The 17,203-nt window shown below is 52.4% G+C and overlaps 3 protein-coding genes across 3 annotated transcripts; 1 reads left to right on the top strand and 2 right to left on the bottom strand.

Annotated features, from left to right (window-relative positions):
• Positions 1-1,215: 1,215 nt before the first annotated feature.
• V8C40DRAFT_233641 (transcription factor domain-containing protein) lies at positions 1,216-4,796 on the bottom strand. Its single transcript, XM_083213417.1, has 2 exons — positions 3,239-4,796; positions 1,216-3,186 (listed from the first exon to the last, which is right to left on the bottom strand). The coding sequence occupies exons 1-2, from the start codon at positions 4,134-4,136 to the stop codon at positions 1,631-1,633; spliced, it is 2,454 nt and encodes an 817-aa protein (XP_083078149.1). The 5' UTR covers positions 4,137-4,796; the 3' UTR covers positions 1,216-1,630.
• A 7,591-nt stretch (positions 4,797-12,387) lies between these two features.
• On the top strand, positions 12,388-12,963 carry V8C40DRAFT_261789 (uncharacterized protein; the record flags this gene model as incomplete). The annotated part of the gene is made up of 2 exons (XM_083219299.1): positions 12,388-12,521; positions 12,657-12,963. The coding sequence occupies 2 exons, from the start codon at positions 12,388-12,390 to the stop codon at positions 12,961-12,963; spliced, it is 441 nt and encodes a 146-aa protein (XP_083078148.1).
• Positions 12,964-14,361: 1,398 nt separating this feature from the next.
• On the bottom strand, positions 14,362-15,856 carry V8C40DRAFT_233625 (uncharacterized protein). The gene is made up of 3 exons (XM_083213416.1): positions 14,927-15,856; positions 14,795-14,820; positions 14,362-14,725 (listed from the first exon to the last, which is right to left on the bottom strand). The coding sequence occupies exons 1-3, from the start codon at positions 15,336-15,338 to the stop codon at positions 14,648-14,650; spliced, it is 516 nt and encodes a 171-aa protein (XP_083078147.1). The 5' UTR covers positions 15,339-15,856; the 3' UTR covers positions 14,362-14,647.
• Positions 15,857-17,203: the final 1,347 nt, after the last annotated feature.

Below are 17,203 nucleotides of genomic sequence, written 5' to 3'. Positions count from 1 at the left end.
CATACGGAAGATCCTCGCTCCGCACCATCTTATGATGGATGCTGGGGAAACGCAACACCAACAAAGCTGCCATGAAACCATCCAGTTTCCTCTTGTCCAACCCACCCCTCCCTCCTCCAAATCTAGACGCTGATCGAAATAGGATGGGGATGCGCATATCAGCTAGAGCGAAAGAGAAGGAAAAGGGCCAATGAAAAGGTAAACACGTTCAAGGACCCTGAAAATCTCACCTACCTCCATCACCGGCATCCCATGCTCTCTATTTTAGCCCACGCCTCTTTTCGCAACTAGTTCTCACTCTTTTTTTTATTTTTCCTTCCTTCGCAAGGGCCCCCCATCTACAGGACAGGCTTCCCGTTTACGCCATTTCCATAATTCCTCCATATGCCCCGTAGTCATCCGTCCCTTCAACTCGAAATTATTCCGCTTACTCTCGAACCATCTGCCGAATCTGTCCCGTTCCCACTAAAAATAACAAAAAACGCTCAAGACAGGGAAGGAAGAAAAAGGCGCTGCCGCATCTCGATTTGTCTTACACACCACGCTTTACCCATTCCCAAACCTCATCTCAATCCACCGCGAGATGGTGGCGCGCCAGAGTGCAAAAAGGCCACCCTCCTTGTCATCATCCCATTGCCTTTTTCGATATCCCCCTTCCCTTCTCGGGTCTCGGGCAAACTGCTTTTGAACTTTTGATCAAACGACACGCCCCTCTGCCAGACACCAAGCCAATATACTCCTACTCCGTACTTTGTTGTACTAGACTACGATATTCACCGTTTCCATACTACCTAGTTGGCACTACTGGCTTCGTCCCAGGTCTATTTTCGTACTACCTACCTGCCTACCTTCCTGCTAGCTACCTATCTCATGTGCCTGGTTCCTGGTGCCTTGCAGTTTAGGTTTATCTTGTCTCCCCATTTCTCCATTCTCCATTAGAGCGGATGGACACACGGAAAGCTTCGTGCAGTCGGTCCGCTTCCACCCGCCTGCGTAGAGGGGCTTTCTTTGAACTTTTGAAACCGGCATCGCCGAGGGCTAGCATCACCCCAATCAGTTTGATATCATCGTACATGTGTTCATCGTATCGTATCTCATCGTACCAGTGCCAAGTTGTACGTGCAGTCGTGATCATGGCCAAACGGGAGATTCAGTGTCAGCCCTCTCGGTGAGTCAAACTGGCCTTCTCATGCACATCACTTTTGTTGCCATATGCTCGTGTAATTGCTTTCAAGTCTCAAAATTCATTTTTTATAAACCGCCAAATTCGTTCCAAGATATTCATACCCGCTAGCTAATGCAACTAACTCAAGAGTAAAATCCCAAAGGGGAATTCAGTATATGCAGACATTTCCGCCCATCATAGATGTCCTTAAGGGACAGTAAGCTATTGTACAAGTTATGCCCATCGTTTTTTTGTTCATCATGTAGTAACATACAAGCCGACTGATTGACAAAGGAAAGAAAGAAAAAAACCATAAACAGGGGGGGATCGTGGCGAACAAGCCACGTGCAAAATATGTACAATCCAAACTGGAAGGAAGTTTTTTTTATATCACCATTTCCCCCGCGATAACATATGAGGTATTACTCGTATGAATCGTATGTTCAGATAGAAAGAGACAAACAATTAGAACATGATCCACTCAACCCCGGCGCCTGGCCCGCCGAGACACTTGGTCCAGTTGAAGGGACCTCTGCCAGTTCCCATAGCGTTGTAGCAGCGAAGCTTTGCCTCACTCTTGATCTCTCCTGACCATAGCTTCTCTAGCACACCAAGAGCTGCTAGGTTGTTCATGTAGCCGGATCGACCCATGATGCCACGACACTTATCGCGTATGATAGTTTGTTGTGACTCCACGATGCATTCCGACCCAGCCACAAACAGGGGCCATAGTAGGAACTTTTCTGCCGCGCTACTGGTCTCTAGGCTTGTTGCGTGATGCACAACCTGGCTGACCAGGTTCTGGAAGTTGCTATGGGTAGATGGACCATGTGGGTTTGCTAGCCGCTCGGAGTAGAGCAGGGCGGCATACCGAAAAGCCTCAGAGACAGCTCCCAAATCGCGCAGCTGGCCTGTGGTAGGTGAGCCAGGTAGTGACATGGCCACCGAAGAAGCGTCAAACTGCCAGTCTTGAAGCTCTTGCCGTGCAGCCTTCCACTCTGTCCAAAAGACGTATTGCCGCTCGTCAAAGGATACCGAAGAGTACATCGCATTAGCGAGTATCTCGTCGTCGTCGAGCTTTGTGCCAAAACCATTTCCGTCAAATCGTGGAGGCGATTTTGATTCCTTGTCTGCGCAATCTTCTTGCTGCGGTTCTTCTGACTTGCTCATGCTTTGTACAGGTCGATGTTGGGATAAGAGATTCAGACGACCAAGTTTGCCAATCGTCTTGAAAAGGTTCCGATCGCATCCAATCATATTTTCAGACCCACTAGGTAGATTCTGCACATCAGGAGAGACACCCTCAAAGCCGGGAGCCAGCTGCGCTTCTCGCTCATTGATACTGGCCGAAATAGCGTCAAAGTAGGTAAATAGAGTCTCCATCCATGAAGAATCTTTGGAAGGGGTTGAATCTCTGGATTTTCTCATGGCCAGAATCTTGCGTACGCCAGCAAATTGTGTATGAAACTTTGCAATACCAGATTCAACCATTCGATAATGACACAGGAGGAGGATTGTTGCGAGCGCCGAATCATGGCACGACTTCACTGGATCGCTAAGCTGTCGATTCAAAAGGTGTACTGCAAGATTGCGATGCTGTATTTCTTCGGACAGTGATTTGTCTTCCATCTCTGTGCCCGAGTTGGTCTCGGAGGCCTGTTTCTCCGCCATTAGAGTTGCTAGCAGCTCGTTTGTCCCGTATCCCAAGCTCAATCTCCTCTTCATTCGCAGATTGCAGGCTGATAAAGCACAGATGGCGTGCTGCACGCTCGGGTTATGCACTGCCAAGCGTAGGACGTGCTCTCTGAAAGGGTTGTGGGGGCCATCTATGAAGACCATAGATGGAGCCATGGTAATCTTGAAGTAATCCATAAAAAACGGCATCTTGGCCAACAGATCCGTTTTGGCGCCAGCTTGTCCAAACCATTGCACCTGGCCACTGCTGTGGCGTCTAGGCGGTGGTAAAGCTTTTCGTGCAATTCGTGGAGTGGAGCCACCGCCGGCATCGACTTCAGGAACACCTGCTCGCTTATTAGAAGGGGTAGGCCGGGCAGGGCGCCATGTGATGCTCACTGAGGCTTTCACAACCCCGCATAAGTTTGTGGCCAAGGTGCGACTCAAAAGGATCCATGTGGTGAGCGAGGGCAGGATGAGTCTCTGAGGGGGCATAGACCAGCCCTGGATAAGAGGTAGGGGCGCGGCAGTGGTCAAGAACCAGCACGGTTGGGGGGCTTTGCGCAATAGGGGAGCTGTGCTGAGTAGGATATCCTTCATACATGACGGTCGGGCTATGGCTGAAGGGGATCTCCTCGCGAGCGTATGATTGGCTCAGGGGAGAAAGGTAGTCCACCTCGCTGCCAACCGATTCGCACGAGGAAGAGAGCGCATCGGTGCTGAGATGCAGAGGAAATCTAGCATATCTCGGTGTTCCATCCGGCGAGTGCACAAGACTAGGAGAATATCCAACACTGCCCCAGCTGCTCTGTGACATTGACGGGGTGTGACCGTGGTGTGAGATGGACATGTAGTCGTACGCGGGAACTTGGTATGCTGGCGTGCTCGGCGTCGAAGCCGTGTGTGTCGTTGAAGGAATGTCGATGGGACTTCGAGCCAATTTTGTCGAAAGAGCAGCGGCGCTCGATTGGGCCCTTGCCCGCGAGACAGGCGACTTCTTCGGCTCACGAGTGACCGGAGGTGCCTTTGCAATGGGCAAAGACAGTCCGCGAAGCTTGCCACGGCTTGCAACACCGACGCCCCAGGTCAGCTGTGTCTTGTAGCCAGAGCATTCGTTGCCGATCTCGAGGCATTGAGAGCAGTATGGTCGGCGGCGATCGCATTTGACATTGCGCTTAGAGCATGTGAAGCAGTCGTCCGCGGCACCACCAGCGGGGGCACGTCTTCTGCGCTTGCGGATGGTGGCGGCGTCTTTGGCAACTACAGCCACGGTAGGTTGGGATAACGGAGCAGTCATGATGATGGAGGAGTTGAGTGTTGTTATAAAGAGATAAGAATTTGCGTGTTGTCTTTTTCCTTGGAGGAAAAAGAAAAGAGGAAAAAGAATTCAGGTATAGCTTTCAAGTCAAGATGCTCTTCAAGTCTCAGCTTAGACGTAGAGTGGGTATTGTTTATATCAAGGCTAATTGCGGTGGAAGACAAGAGAAGATAAAGGATAGTTGAAAGGAGAGATAAGTAGGCGTGTGTAAAGAGTCGATTATGCCAATGAAGCAAGTTGTGCTGAGAGCAAGAATCCTGAGATGGGAACGGGCATGATGAGGGTTATGTATGTATGAGAAGACCGGAATCTGTGTGGTGTGAATCGGAGCAGTCATGGATCCGGCTGATATGGAATGGCTCACACAAAACCAAGTCCAGGATGGCACTTTACAGTAGCGGCAAAGGCAATGGTAGCCGGGACGCTTGTGCCATGGATCGTGAGCAAGGGGCGACTTGCGAGTGCTTTCGAGGTGTGGGCTATCTGGATATGAATCCCCCGTACTCTGCAGTAAGAGCAACGGCCCTGGAAAGAGGAGATCAGCGGGACTGGCACATGAAGACAGCCTAGCTTAGGGCCGGGATTCTTTCTTCAAGGGGGGGTGTGCAGAAAAGACAGTCCTCGGTCGGCCCCTCTGGCAGACTGGCCCCCCCAGCAGACTAGCCCCCCAGGACTTTGCAGTGACAGGGGCTCCAAGTGAGAGCCGCAGACGGGGTGGGTAGTAAGGCATGTGCTGCATGATGGGGAAACAGGGGGGGGGGCGATTAGGGCCGTTCTGTCTTTGATGCTGGTCCCTTGTCATCAGGGCAGGCCGGGGTATGCTTAGATGGGGGTCGATTGGGGAGGGTGTGTGGCGTGAGCTTTGGATATGAGGCGGGCAGACACTTGCACCCAGCTCCGCTCCAAAACACAGACGCCAGCGAAGATGCAGAGATGACCCCAAGGATACCTCAAATCAATGCATGGGCTGGTATTAGCACATGGACAGCGCCTTTGGATGTGCTCTTGCGCGCAGACCACCCCCCCTTCCTGTAGCTTTTGGGCCAGCATAACTTGCTAGCAGTCCTGAGGATGAAGAACGGGTTGAAACTCACAGCCATGCACGTATGTGTGTAAGAGTGAGCGAAACGTTTCCTTTCCTTTATTTTTGGATGCAAGATGAAACCTCCGATCATATGTTTCTCCCTCTGTCTCCCTCGGTCACGCCGTGGCCGGCAAAGCAGCCGGCGAAACACTCTTACAGCTTCATTTCTCAGGTCCACAGCACTCAGCAGCAACCGAGGATATGAAGCACGGAGGAGACAACGCTTAGCTTGCAAGCCAACGGCGTGTCCTTGAACGGAGAAAACACAGTAGAGAGTTTAAACGGACCTACTCTTCCGAAGCTGCTTTTGACTGAGACGGGATGAAATTAGACAGCGTCCTTGAGTCCGTGAATCAACCAGGTCTGGCCTACAAAGCTGGGACGAGACATGTTCTGGCTCCGGAGCAATGAGGCGCTAAGAGGTCACGGAAGCGGCTACCATTTGGTGTCTAGCGCTGCTGTGGCTCCAATTGCACAGGTCCTTTTGCAAAACCCACCGAGAATCCACTCGGTGCCGGCGTTCTACGCTTGTACGCAGAGAAGCCTTGTACTGTGACTCCTATGCTGTGCTTCGCCCTGCTATCGCTACTAGGCAACACTGGTAGCAGTACGGTGTATCTTGCCTTCGGAGTCGGCCGCCGCATGCTAGCATCTGGTGCCTGAGTGCTGGATGTTGGAGCAGTGCCCATCATTTAATGGGGGGGCGGGTGATATCAAGAGGTTAAAAAAAAGAGAAAAAATAAGTGATCAAGTGCTTGTAGGTCCGGCATATGCTTGGTAAAGCCGGTGAGATGTCATCCACTACTCGCTGGCGTGCATAGTCAGTAATCTCGGGTGGCTCATATGCCGTTATCAGATTCCATTCCCCTCTTTGTCGAGCCAAAGCCGGCGGAAGTGTTCGAGTCACCGAGTCTCTCGACCACGAGCACCTCTGGAATGGGATCTACCAGCCGAAGAACGGCATTGTTAAGCCAGCTGGTACTCAATGCTCCGGAGAGGGGGGATCGTGAGACGAGTGACGCAAATGACCAAAGTGCGACTTATAGTAGCACGCACCCACCACCAACGCATGTGAGCAGGCCATGCAGACGGTCGCCCTCGCACGCAGACCTCTCTCCATAGCATCCGCGTCAGAAACAACCAATTTGTCTTTCTGTCTGACTGACTGACCGACTGAGCTGTTGTCTTGCGGGGAGCGGATGCGGGCCGTACTTTGTTGGTCTGACCAGTTTGTTGCGTGATGGGTTAGTGAGCAAGCAAGGTGTGTGTCGTGGGAGATTTCGTCCGAATGCCGGGAAATTTTTTGCATCGGCACACGAAAAGTGCCCCTCTATCTCGTAAAAACTCCCGTTTCTGCTGCGTCCGTCATCCTCTTGCCCCCAAGTCATGGCCAGCTCGGCGGTGAAAGGGGCATCTCACGCGGAAACACACAACACCACCACTCACGAGCCGGAGCTGTGATCCAAGTACGGATTACCAGTGCTCATAGCTGATTGTCAGGGCCAAGAGCGGGTAACCAATTTGTCGGGAGCTGTGCAGGACGGAGCCCATACAAAACGGAGGAGATGAGCACTGTAGGTGCGACGCTCGGTATGGAGGAGGGCCGTTTTGGAAAAAGCCACCAACCGCGAGCGCCGGATAACCCTGTCGCCAGGCGGACTAGCACAAGTGGCAGAGGCTAGCATCTTGCTGTTGGCTCGAGCAGAAACGATGCGGGAGAAGCCAAAGCCACTGATCGCATCCAATCTGCACTGCTCTGCCCAACTGACTTTCTGCCTACTTACCTTAGTCTGCGGACTAAGGCGCTGTATTGTCGATCCGCGCGCCGTTGTTGTTGTCAGTTGTCTGTCTGTCTGAGAAGCTTCTGCTGCTGTCGAAATGAATAAGTCGTGAGAAGCGCTGCGCTTGCCCTGGTGTCCGCGTTTAGCTCTTGCCGCCGCTGCCACCTGCCCACTGTCAGCTGCTTGAAGATACGGAGGACTTGCTGCTTGGTATTCCTAGGCAGCAGTGTCGCCGACCGGTACTTTCATGCCAGGTACTCCCTACTCCCAACAGCGGACGGCACTGCATTTGCCCGCCTCTGCAGGCGCTCGCCCACTTGCACTTGCCCACGCCAAGACGTCCATGCGCCTTTCCCTTCTGAAACCATGAACGCAACCCAAAGTCATCCCCCCAACTTCACTTACATCATCCATCTTGCGAAAAACCACCTAACCTAGGGCTGGCATCAATGTTTTACCCATCGAATGGTGGTGGCAGAGATCAACAGAGCATCGACAGATAACCGGATTGAAGATCAGCCAATCCATGCATGTCTCAGAGGGTTCTGGTCAGCTCTCCCATGACCCGGACCGCAGATCTCCCATCTGGTGCGCACGTGTGAGTTCCTCTGGAAGCTCGCTGTGGTGGCGACGACTGACTAGCCTGTACAGTTTTACGGAGAATGTAGGAGCCATCACGGCAACGGTAATCGCTCGATGCCGAGTGGAGCAGCACGATAAGATGAAGGACCGTCTCCAACGCCCGAGACGGTGTCAGAACGGAGCAGACTGGCGGTACAACATGCCATTGGTCGAGACCACAAACTCTCAGCACACAGTGAGGACTGTCGTCCGCGGCGCACCAGCCAGGTGGCATCATCTGATCTCATGCTGCATCGACAAATGGCGACAAAACCGGCTGAGATGGTCGCAGCCACAGGTTGCAGACTCCATGTCTCCGAACATGAAATGTTTCTGGTACATGCGTTTTCATATTGCAGATTAGCTGATCAAGGCGAATACTAATCTTATCTGCTGGTCCTTCTGCTGTCTTGAATCAGGTACTGGAGTCATGTGTGAATTTCGTACTGGCAAGTTGCTCCGTCCCGTCCGAGGGGCCGTTTGGCCACGAGAAAACGGAGCGCCGCCTCCGTAAGTTGGGACAAGTATATGCGGAGGGCACTGCACCCCTCCCCCACTACGCTCCAGGGGCCGAGTCTCTTAGTGAGGTACGAGGGGTAGGTACGGAGTACTCGTTCGAAGAACGTATTCGCTTTTCCGTCTCGGTCCAGCCAGTGCTGCAGACGCTACAGCGAGGCAATTGTTACACCGGTCCGGGGCCCTTGCTGAGCTGCTGTTAAGTGTCTGGTATCAGAACAGCCGCGACCTTATCAGCAGACGCATGCATTCTATTGCCTCAATTTACCGCGCAGAATTGTCTTGTCGCTGACCTGACCTGGCCTGATTCAGCGTCTCACTGCGTTGGAAGCCTGGCATCATCAAGGTTCTACGCACGTATGGAGCTCCAAGTGCAGGTAATAACAGGCAACAGTTGTCGGCGAGAGGCGGCGTGCGTCGAGCAAGGCAGGGTTCATGGGTTTTACAACAACCTCTTCAGATTGCCTACTGATGCACTTGTGCCCTGTCTTGCTGCCACCAACGTAATTCGCTCTTCTGGAAACATGCCGTGCCGTTACGCCCAAGCATTGGCTGTTCATTTCCCCCTGGTCTGTATGTCAATGCAAAGGCCACGCGAGACACCGAAGGTCGAAAAGGGTTGTGGAAACAGCACAGGTGTTCGGGAGCATTCGATGGCTTTGACGCCAGTTATTCTTAGTTGACACTTTTTTTTAATTTGTTTATTTTTTTCCTCGTCTTGCTCTGTTGCTCTCTATTTGTTGGCTTTGCGAACCTAGTTTGCTAGTCGCTCGAATTTCGGTTGTCTAAACCCTCTTTTGCAAAATCGCCGGCAGCTCGGAGAAATCTCTGCGCCCTCTTCTCACACATGCACGGAGGCTGTGGCGGGCCAGGGGAGTTTCGGTGCTAGTAGCACTTCGTTACAGCGAATCTGTGGACATTGCAAAGACAACCTGATTGGAGGATGCGCAACGTCGAGGTTCCCTGCAATTGTTGCTCTGGGATCAGTATTCCCGTCACAGCAAGACACTCACCTTTGGTTGGACCACAGAACCCCAATGGGCTTGCTGATTTGCCCTCCACCTGATAGCCATTGTACGCGGGCTTGGCCGTTTGCCTCATCAGCTGCTCGGTGCCAGCATAAGAAGGACAAGTGGTGACAGCGTGACCGGATTGGGCAAACAGGCGGCGGCTCTGGCGTGTCGATCACCAGCGGCTCCACCAAACAAACCGCGTATCGACCCTGGTTCTCTAAGACATGCAGGCATGGCAGCATCTGGATAAGTCTGTTTGTGGACATTAGGTCTTGGTGTGTTGCTAGCATGGCCCATTCTGTCAGCTCTCACTCTGACTCTGACTCTCACTCTTCACGTTCTCGTTAATTGGCCTCGGTGCCAAATCCAATTTCCAATTGTCAAAGGCCAAAAGGGTAGGGGTTCAACGGAGGTCGCGAATTGCACCCGCGGACTCACAGAAGAGGGGCTTGGATGGTGGACAAGAGAAACTGCGGAAGAGATGGCGGTTTCAAAGCCGCACTCCCAGTAATTCAGGATCGCCATGCTTGCACGCTTGCTTGCACGCTTGCTTGCTTACTTTGCTCCATTGTGCTTTTTTTATCTTTCCCTCGGTGTGAAGTTTTGATAACAGCAAAGGCGACACATGCATCGGGCATCACGGCAAATCACATCAGCTACTTGCACGGACTACTCCGTGGCATTGCGGACCGCATCGGCTCCTCTTTGGACCCATCCGCAAGACAGCATACGATACGAGTACTCGTACAGTACTGTATCGCGTACAGAGATGCTCCTACCATTACCACCTTATGATTCCTAAAGCTTCCGGGCAACGCGCAAGTGGGCCAGAGTAAAGCTGCTGTTGCATCGTACCGTTTATCTGCTTCACTGGAAGTCCAAGCTTTCCCTTCTCGCTTGGCACGCTGACAGCACGGGATGGCAGGCTGTGACCTCATTGCCCAGGCAGCTTGATGGATACTACGCCCTTCGCCATAACAGACATACGAGGACCTCGTGGTGCCCCAGATGGGAGCTTCCTGTGCGGCAAGACACACAAATTGGGTGACCAAAGACGAAAACCATCATCAGCGCAAAGAAGTCGAAGCCATACTCTATAGCCGTAGCGGTGAGACTTTTCTACTGAGGAAGCTCTCCAGACCGAGATGCACTAACCTTGGGGTTGAGAAACGGATCAGCCACGTTTGGTTGCCCGCAGAATACGGAGTACTCCGTGAACCGATGGCGTTATCGCCGGGTGGGAGCACATCAATAATGCGAAAGAAAGAGAAAAATTTTGACTGAGACGCAGGAAAGAAAAAAACTTTTCTCTAGCAGCCCGCTTCTAATCTCAACTATCAGGTTTGCAAAGTGACAAGCGATAAGAGCTGCAGTGACGAGCTGTTTTGGTGCATGGAGCTCCAGATTGTGGATGTGAGACACGCATTAGCAGTATTGGCTGGAGAATCCACTCTGCACTGTTAACGCATGCAATGGCGACAGCGTGGCGCACACCAAGACTGGACCTCTTTTGCGAGCCTGCACTGCGGATCCAGGGGTCGCGAGGGGGAAACGAGCGCTAGAAAATGCGAGGAACGCTGTGTGGAAGTCCAGCCCAAACCTCTAAGCCTCAGTGGTGATCCAAAAGTCCCTCCAAAAGAGGCGCCCTTTTTTGGCGAGGGAAACGGTGGCGTTAGCTGTGGTGCTGCTTCGGGCGAATGGCGCTTGATGCCGAGAGATCTTCCCGCATTAACGAGTTTGGCCATCTCAGGTGATCTTTTCCTGTCAATCCTCCCACTTGCCGGTGCTTCTTTTTCCGCCTTAACCTTATCGATTGGCTTAAGACTGTGCCTGAGCTTATGTAAGGCTAAGGTAGCTCTTCAAAGTAGCGCTTCAAAGCCAACAAGCGGGGTCTCTAGCCATCACCAACAACAATTGAAGTTTGTTGGACGCATCTCCGGAGCCAACTGTCAAGCTGAATGGAGATTGCGGAAGCTTGATCGTTCATCGAACTCTTGGCGACTTAAATTTCGAGCCAAATGCCGGAGTGGCCCCGGAATAGGGATAGCATCACGATCTCTACGCACAAACATGGGCTCCTAACTCGATTTTGAGCCTGAAGACGAAATAGTGGCTAATAATCGACGGCAGCACATCACCGATTATCCGGCCGGACTCTGTCCCGATGGCCCGCCCGATAGAGTCAGACAGTGAGGTGCGGTATTCCGCAGACATGTCTCTCCACCTCGTGGTTTGGAGAGACAGATGGCGAGAGAGAAAGCCAAAGATATGGGGTATGTAGACATCAGCCCTCTCTTATCTGTACTCGCACTCATTTCCCGGCGACATAAGGTGAAACACAAGAGTCCTGATAATGGCAATGTCCCGCCTGGTAGGGGGATCTTGCGTGGCCAAGGCTCGGTATCGCAGCGAGGCGCAAATCCCTAGATCTAGGCTTGGCAGAGAGGTTGCCTTGTCCACATGCGCATGCTCAGTTCTGGATAGACCTACATTCAGAGTCCCTTGTCACAGCTGATACTAAAGCCGGGACGTGGGATTATCGTTGCTCCCCGATTGGCTAAGGAAGAGAGCCGACTGGGAGTACAACGTTGCAGCCATGCTTCGACATCTCTTGTGCTTGCTGCCCCATAGCCACCCTCCTTCACCTTGGATGCCGCCGAAATCATGCCAAACTCTTGCTCTTGGCTCCATTTAGCACTCCGTGCCTTGAACGGGCGCCTGTTGCCCAGCGCTGCGGAATTGGGACAAAATAGCTCACCCAAGCTTGGCCTCGCCATGCCTAGAGCCACCGAGGAATTGGCAGGGGGAGGGGTTTACCAGCCGTCGGTCGTACGACTATTCCCTGCGTCACGGAAACCTTTTTCTTTCACTTTGTTGCGAGTGTGTTCGGACACGTACTAGTACTCGTATGGCTCGTACCTTTTCCTAGCCGCCCTGTTGGAGCCTTTTTAGACGAATTTCTGTATGTATGTACGGAGGACTGACTGATTTATCCTAGTGTCAACGACAGGCCTTGAAAACTGGACCTTGTTTTCCGGGGTTGAAAATCAGCCCTTTGATTGGTGCTCGAGTCTACGCCCCCATGGGCTCAACTTGCGGACAGGCAAAGCGCTGCCGGGGCGTGTGTGGAACAGACAGCTAAGAGAATCACCCCGATGATGAGCCGTGCAATAGCGGGGAACAGCCGCTTTGGCCGTTGTGCGGACGATGGCGAAATGGACCGTCGACATGTTCCCCAGACTCGACAAGACGCTTCCTACTTGTCGGCTGACATGCTTCCCCGCAAAGACGGGTCAATTGGCTGGCCATCAACCCGTGGCAACCCTGATATAATGCTAGTTTTCGAGACGTAATGGCAAGTTTCGCCAGGTGGCACGCTATGGGGTAAAGGAGTGCAGTACTTGGCGCTCTCCCATTCATGAAAATGTTGTTGGGATGAATATGCATGGCTTTCTCCGTTGCTAACTCTTAGCCGCTGAATCAGAGCTCGAGGACTGCGGGCGAGCGGTGCTCTAAAGGGGCGAGACAAAGAAGCTTATTCGTTGCGTTTACGACTTCTCATCCACAGTGGCTCTCCCTACGCTGAAGAAGTACACCGCATTCTCGGTGGAAGCAGTCCCACATCCCAAGGAATGGTAAATGAGCCATCCGAGCAATTTGCGGCCCGACAAGTCTTGCATCCCGCCTCTTGTTGGACCAATGTCGTGAACTTGTCAACACGTGGAATCCCCATGGGGTTCGATTTCAATGTGTCACAGGAGCTCTATCAATTCGTCATTGCTTCTGCTTAGCGAGAGGAATAGGGCAGAGTTGTCTTTCGAGTGCAACCCAGGCTTATTGCCACAAAAGTTCCCAGCCTCAAAAACCGGATCGTGTGCCAAAGCTTTTGCCAACAACGCAGTAGTGGTACTACTTGTATAGAGTCGTCTGCCCAACTTTAGCGGGTTGCCACGATGAATCAGGTCTCGGCGCAGCAGACTTGATCTCAATATGCACATGTCAGAGTCCGCATATGCTTAAGGATGTCGGTAGCGCGCCTGATGAGCCTGATTACATTGCACCGGTGCAGCTCACATCGGCTTTGTCGTTGCCACTCCACCATCGGGCTCATGAGAAGAAAATTTTCTTCATACAAGGTCTCCCAACTACATAGCCTTTGAAATGTGTGATGACATCTGGTGGCATGCATTAAAGTCTGCAAGCGAACAAGTCACCCCCCATCTTCATGTATGTCTCACCCATGCCCACGCGCCGTCTAGCGAGCATGACATCCCACCCGTTGATCGCTGCCGACTACATATCGCCGTCGATACCCTCTGCCACGCGGAGTTTGGGCAAGGAAACGGGCGCATGGGGTAGCGTCTAGCCAGTGCTGCATCGGTGGCTGACCTTTTCCCCCCTCTAGCACAACCTTTTGGTGGCCCTGGCATATCATGCAGGTGTTCATCCCTCGTTAAGCCACTTGTAGCTACTCTATACACCCTTTGATCTGCCTGCATATTCAGATGCAGGGTCGGAGGGCTCAGATTCGTCGAGCACGCATACTTTACCAAGACGGACCTATCCAGGCCATCAGGATTCAACTACATGCATCAACTTATGAGGCACAAAAGTTGTGCCGAGAGTAACCACATCCACACAGACGCGCAATCTAGATGCTTTGCCGCGCAGTCCAGCGTTGTCTTTTACAACTCTCCAAATGCTCTGCCAACAGATGATGGTTCACGGGACTTACTGCAGCGCGAAGACACGGAGCAATGCACACGACTGGAGTCACCAACAAGCCCTGCTGCTAGTCATGTCATGTCGGCGGCAATAGCCCAATATTTCCACTGTCAACATAGGCCCCGAGCCCGCAAGGTGGGCAAAACTTGGTAACATCCACTTTGCACGCAGTTTTCCGAAATGAATGATTATGCATGGGCAATTGGACATGTAGCGTCGCATTCTCCAGTTTGCGGCTGCATTGAATGGACAGGCTAAAGACCATTCTGCAGAAAATAGATTGGAGGGCTAAAGATACGGACGAGTGCGTAACAAACGGTTAGCATCGAGCGTTTGCGGAGCACTGCGTGTTTGCCCCCAGCTTCCCCCACATGGACGGTTCGCTTTGGTCAGATTTGTTGCTTTGTTTATGTCTCTTTTTTAACTCTTCCATTGCTACTTTGTTACTTAGCACCGGGGTTCAGGTCTAGTTCCCAGCAGCGCAGGTGCCCGAATCCCTACTGGCTATCTCACAGCCAGCCTCGAAGCAAATCAACGCGGCATGCACCATGGAGCATATTGGCAGACTATCGATATCTATCATCTCGCCAAGTTGACGTTTCATCTCCCCTATCGTCACGCTACGTCCCGCTCTCCCTTCAATGATAGAGGAACTACTAGTCCGGAGTAACGATAGCTCGCAGAACGCCTCTGCTTGAGAGATAACCCAAAAATCATGAGAGAGGGCACGTCCCATGGCCGCACTTTCACTCACCTCCCCCGGCAATTAGCATATGCGGCGACAGCCGTTGATGGCTTGCGTCTGTACCCCGGACCTTGGCTGTTGAGGTAACATTTCCTTTTATGCGACATGGAACGCTACATTTGAGCTGCTGGCTAACTGGGGTGGCATTGCAGCCAAAAAAGAATACCCCTTGAGGAAGGTATGAAGCCCTTTCCATGTCAAAATGGCAGCATGCCTTACCCGCGTCCCTCTCGGACTGAGACAGTTGATGTGCATTTCACCTAGCTGACGTATACAATCTACAGAGCACGAGTTCGTAGCGGAATGCTTTGCAGCCGTGGGATGACTAGTTGTTTCCGCCATCCTGGCACTGGAACTCTTCTGTGCCGTGAGACAGACGCCTTGGCCACTGCTCGTCTTTTCTCTTGTCTTGTCCCCAACTGGGCCCTTGCATGAAAACCCGAACAGGGAACCAGTGCGGGTGGGATTCGTAGCCGCAGTTTCCGAAGGCCTTTGGAGGGTGGTGGGAATGGGCCTGATGCTCCTCCTCCAACTCCATCGTTTTGCAAGATCCAGTCGCACCGCACCTACTGTTCGGCACGGCAAGTCTTCGATCTTGCCACAGGATTGGCCATCGGGATAGGGCGTTGTTCGTAAACTTCTCCGGGAACCAGCCGGCCCTCTAAATCGCTGGCTCGGACGACTCCCGACGTCCATCTGAGCTCCTCAGAACGCCCATTCACGATACCTCATGTGTTGCACCAGTTGTGGGGATGATGCCTGGTTTGCCTTACCCTGCGATCGCTTGACGGCCTGATTGCTGATCATTGTGTTCTTATCTCCACCTTTATTTGCTAGTGGCAACCGGAGGGGGTTTTCCACCAAACACGGCACACAGTTGGGAGGAAAAAGAAGAACTCGTGAGGACTGAGCTGAATACAGTGAGCGGGCAGCTATCCGGCAGCTATCGATGACGATAGAGGGGACAGGAGTTTAGTTGTCAGAGTCTGTCTGAAACCAAGCAGCTTGGCAGCGGGGCTCAAGCAGTCGTCGGTGATAGGACCTCGCCTCGCTCTCTTTCGTGCCTTTTTTTTCCCTTCTACGTGCAGCCTACCGGGCGGCCCGTTGATTCCTGCAAGTCCGGGCCCGGAGTTGACTATGCCGCGGTAAATATAGTAGGTAGTGATCGTCGATACGCGCCCCCTCTCCCCCAATAACGCGATGGCAAAGCAGACATTGACAGGGTCCCGGTCTGTCAAAGGGTCCTGGCAAAGGCCTTATCGCAGCTGGACGAGGACGCGTTGCCATATATAGCATGGGCTCGGTACCCAGGTACAGCGTTCCTCGAGGCGAAAGCGAACTTTTGCCTCTGCTCCACTCCTCCCAGCGAGAGGTTTGGGACGACTGCAGTAGCCCGCGCGAACACACACATGTACGAGGGCGGAATGGGGGAGAGCGCGGGGTTGCGGTTCGCGAAGAGTCGCCTTGACGCTTAGGCTGGGCAGAGAGGCAATGTCCTTTTGCGCCGTTCACCATTTTCCCTCGTTTCTTGGCGGCGCCAGATTTCCACCTTGTCAACTTGTGTCAAACCTGCCGGCTTTCCGACTCGCCTACCGCCTTTATGACGAGGTGTCGTGTGTGTCTAGCTGAGGGTTCTTTCTTCTACTGCATTGTGCTTTATCTGCATGCAGTTACGGGTGGAGTTGTTTCACATGAAGAAGAAGAAGCGAAAAGAACAAACTAAGAAGAGATGCCGAGCTAACCAAGAACTCACGGGCGCTTCCGCTGGGTTAGATCAAACAAAAGAGCTGAGTGGGATTGCAGTCCATCAGCCATTTGCCTCGCAACAAGCGATGCTTCCATGCTTCCATCCTTTTCTAAATTCCCTCTCTTCCCCCCTCCTCTCCCCCTCCCTTCTATTCCTTCTGCAGATACGAATGTGCACCCAAAACACACAAACTCAACGCTAGGATCGCGATATAAGATTATTTTCGATCAGGGTCGGTTCATGTCGTCATTTCCGTAAATGGTGAAATCCTGCTGCATTCTGCAGCGTCCTTAAACGGCCGCATACATGTAGCTGAGCGGCAGAGGATCCTCTTTGGATCAATTGGCTTCGTCTAGAACAGAGTGGATGCCCCGACCCTGACTGAGGTCTAGAACAGTAGGTCGGTAACGTTCTTGGTCGATAGAGAGCAGAGGGGAAGAGAAAAACTTTTTCAGTTTAGGATTAAGTTGCGAGATGTCGCTGGCGGCAGCGGATAATTATCCTGCATGCTTTTCGTTCCGCACACGTCCTATTTGCTCGGGTTGGCGGTTGAATGAAAGATGCCATTTTCCAGAATATCCAGAAGACAAAGTCTGGATTATTCCCGGTGTGTAACACTTTTGCATTTAGCAAAATCCTTCCCGTCAACGTGGTTCAGGGACAATTAGACTGCCGTGACCAACAACACCACGTTGACTGCCGTAGATATAAATAAAACAACAAAAGTGTTTTCTTCGCCGTAAACGTTCGATCCCCGTTCCCAGTATTTCCTAAAAAGAACACCGATTGACCTCGATCTGGAACAACTAACGCA

This window comes from Trichoderma camerunense (assembly GCF_050948025.1).
Source record: "Trichoderma camerunense strain CBS 138272 chromosome Unknown V8C40scaffold_2, whole genome shotgun sequence".
Lineage (NCBI taxonomy): Eukaryota > Fungi > Ascomycota > Sordariomycetes > Hypocreales > Hypocreaceae > Trichoderma > Trichoderma camerunense.
The sequence above is the reverse complement of the archived record's forward strand: the minus strand, read 5'-3'. Positions and strand labels throughout refer to the sequence as shown.

What these genes read in the sequence shown, in the direction of transcription:
- V8C40DRAFT_233625 (XM_083213416.1), bottom strand. Translation starts at nt 15,338, where the DNA reads ATGGACGTCGGGAGTCGTCCGAGCCAGCGATTTAGAGGGCCGGCTGGT. An exon ending in TTCCGCTACGAACTCGTGCT is followed by an intron (nt 14,821 to 14,926) that starts CTGTAGATTGTA and finishes AGGGCTTCATAC; the next exon opens with CTTCCTCAAGGGGTATTCTT. An exon ending in CAAGGGGTATTCTTTTTTGG is followed by an intron (nt 14,726 to 14,794) that starts CTGCAATGCCAC and finishes AGGAAATGTTAC; the next exon opens with CTCAACAGCCAAGGTCCGGG.
- V8C40DRAFT_233641 (XM_083213417.1), bottom strand. Translation starts at nt 4,136, where the DNA reads ATGACTGCTCCGTTATCCCAACCTACCGTGGCTGTAGTTGCCAAAGAC. An exon ending in GCGGGGTTGTGAAAGCCTCA is followed by an intron (nt 3,187 to 3,238) that starts GTGAGCATCACA and finishes ATAAGCGAGCAG; the next exon opens with GTGTTCCTGAAGTCGATGCC.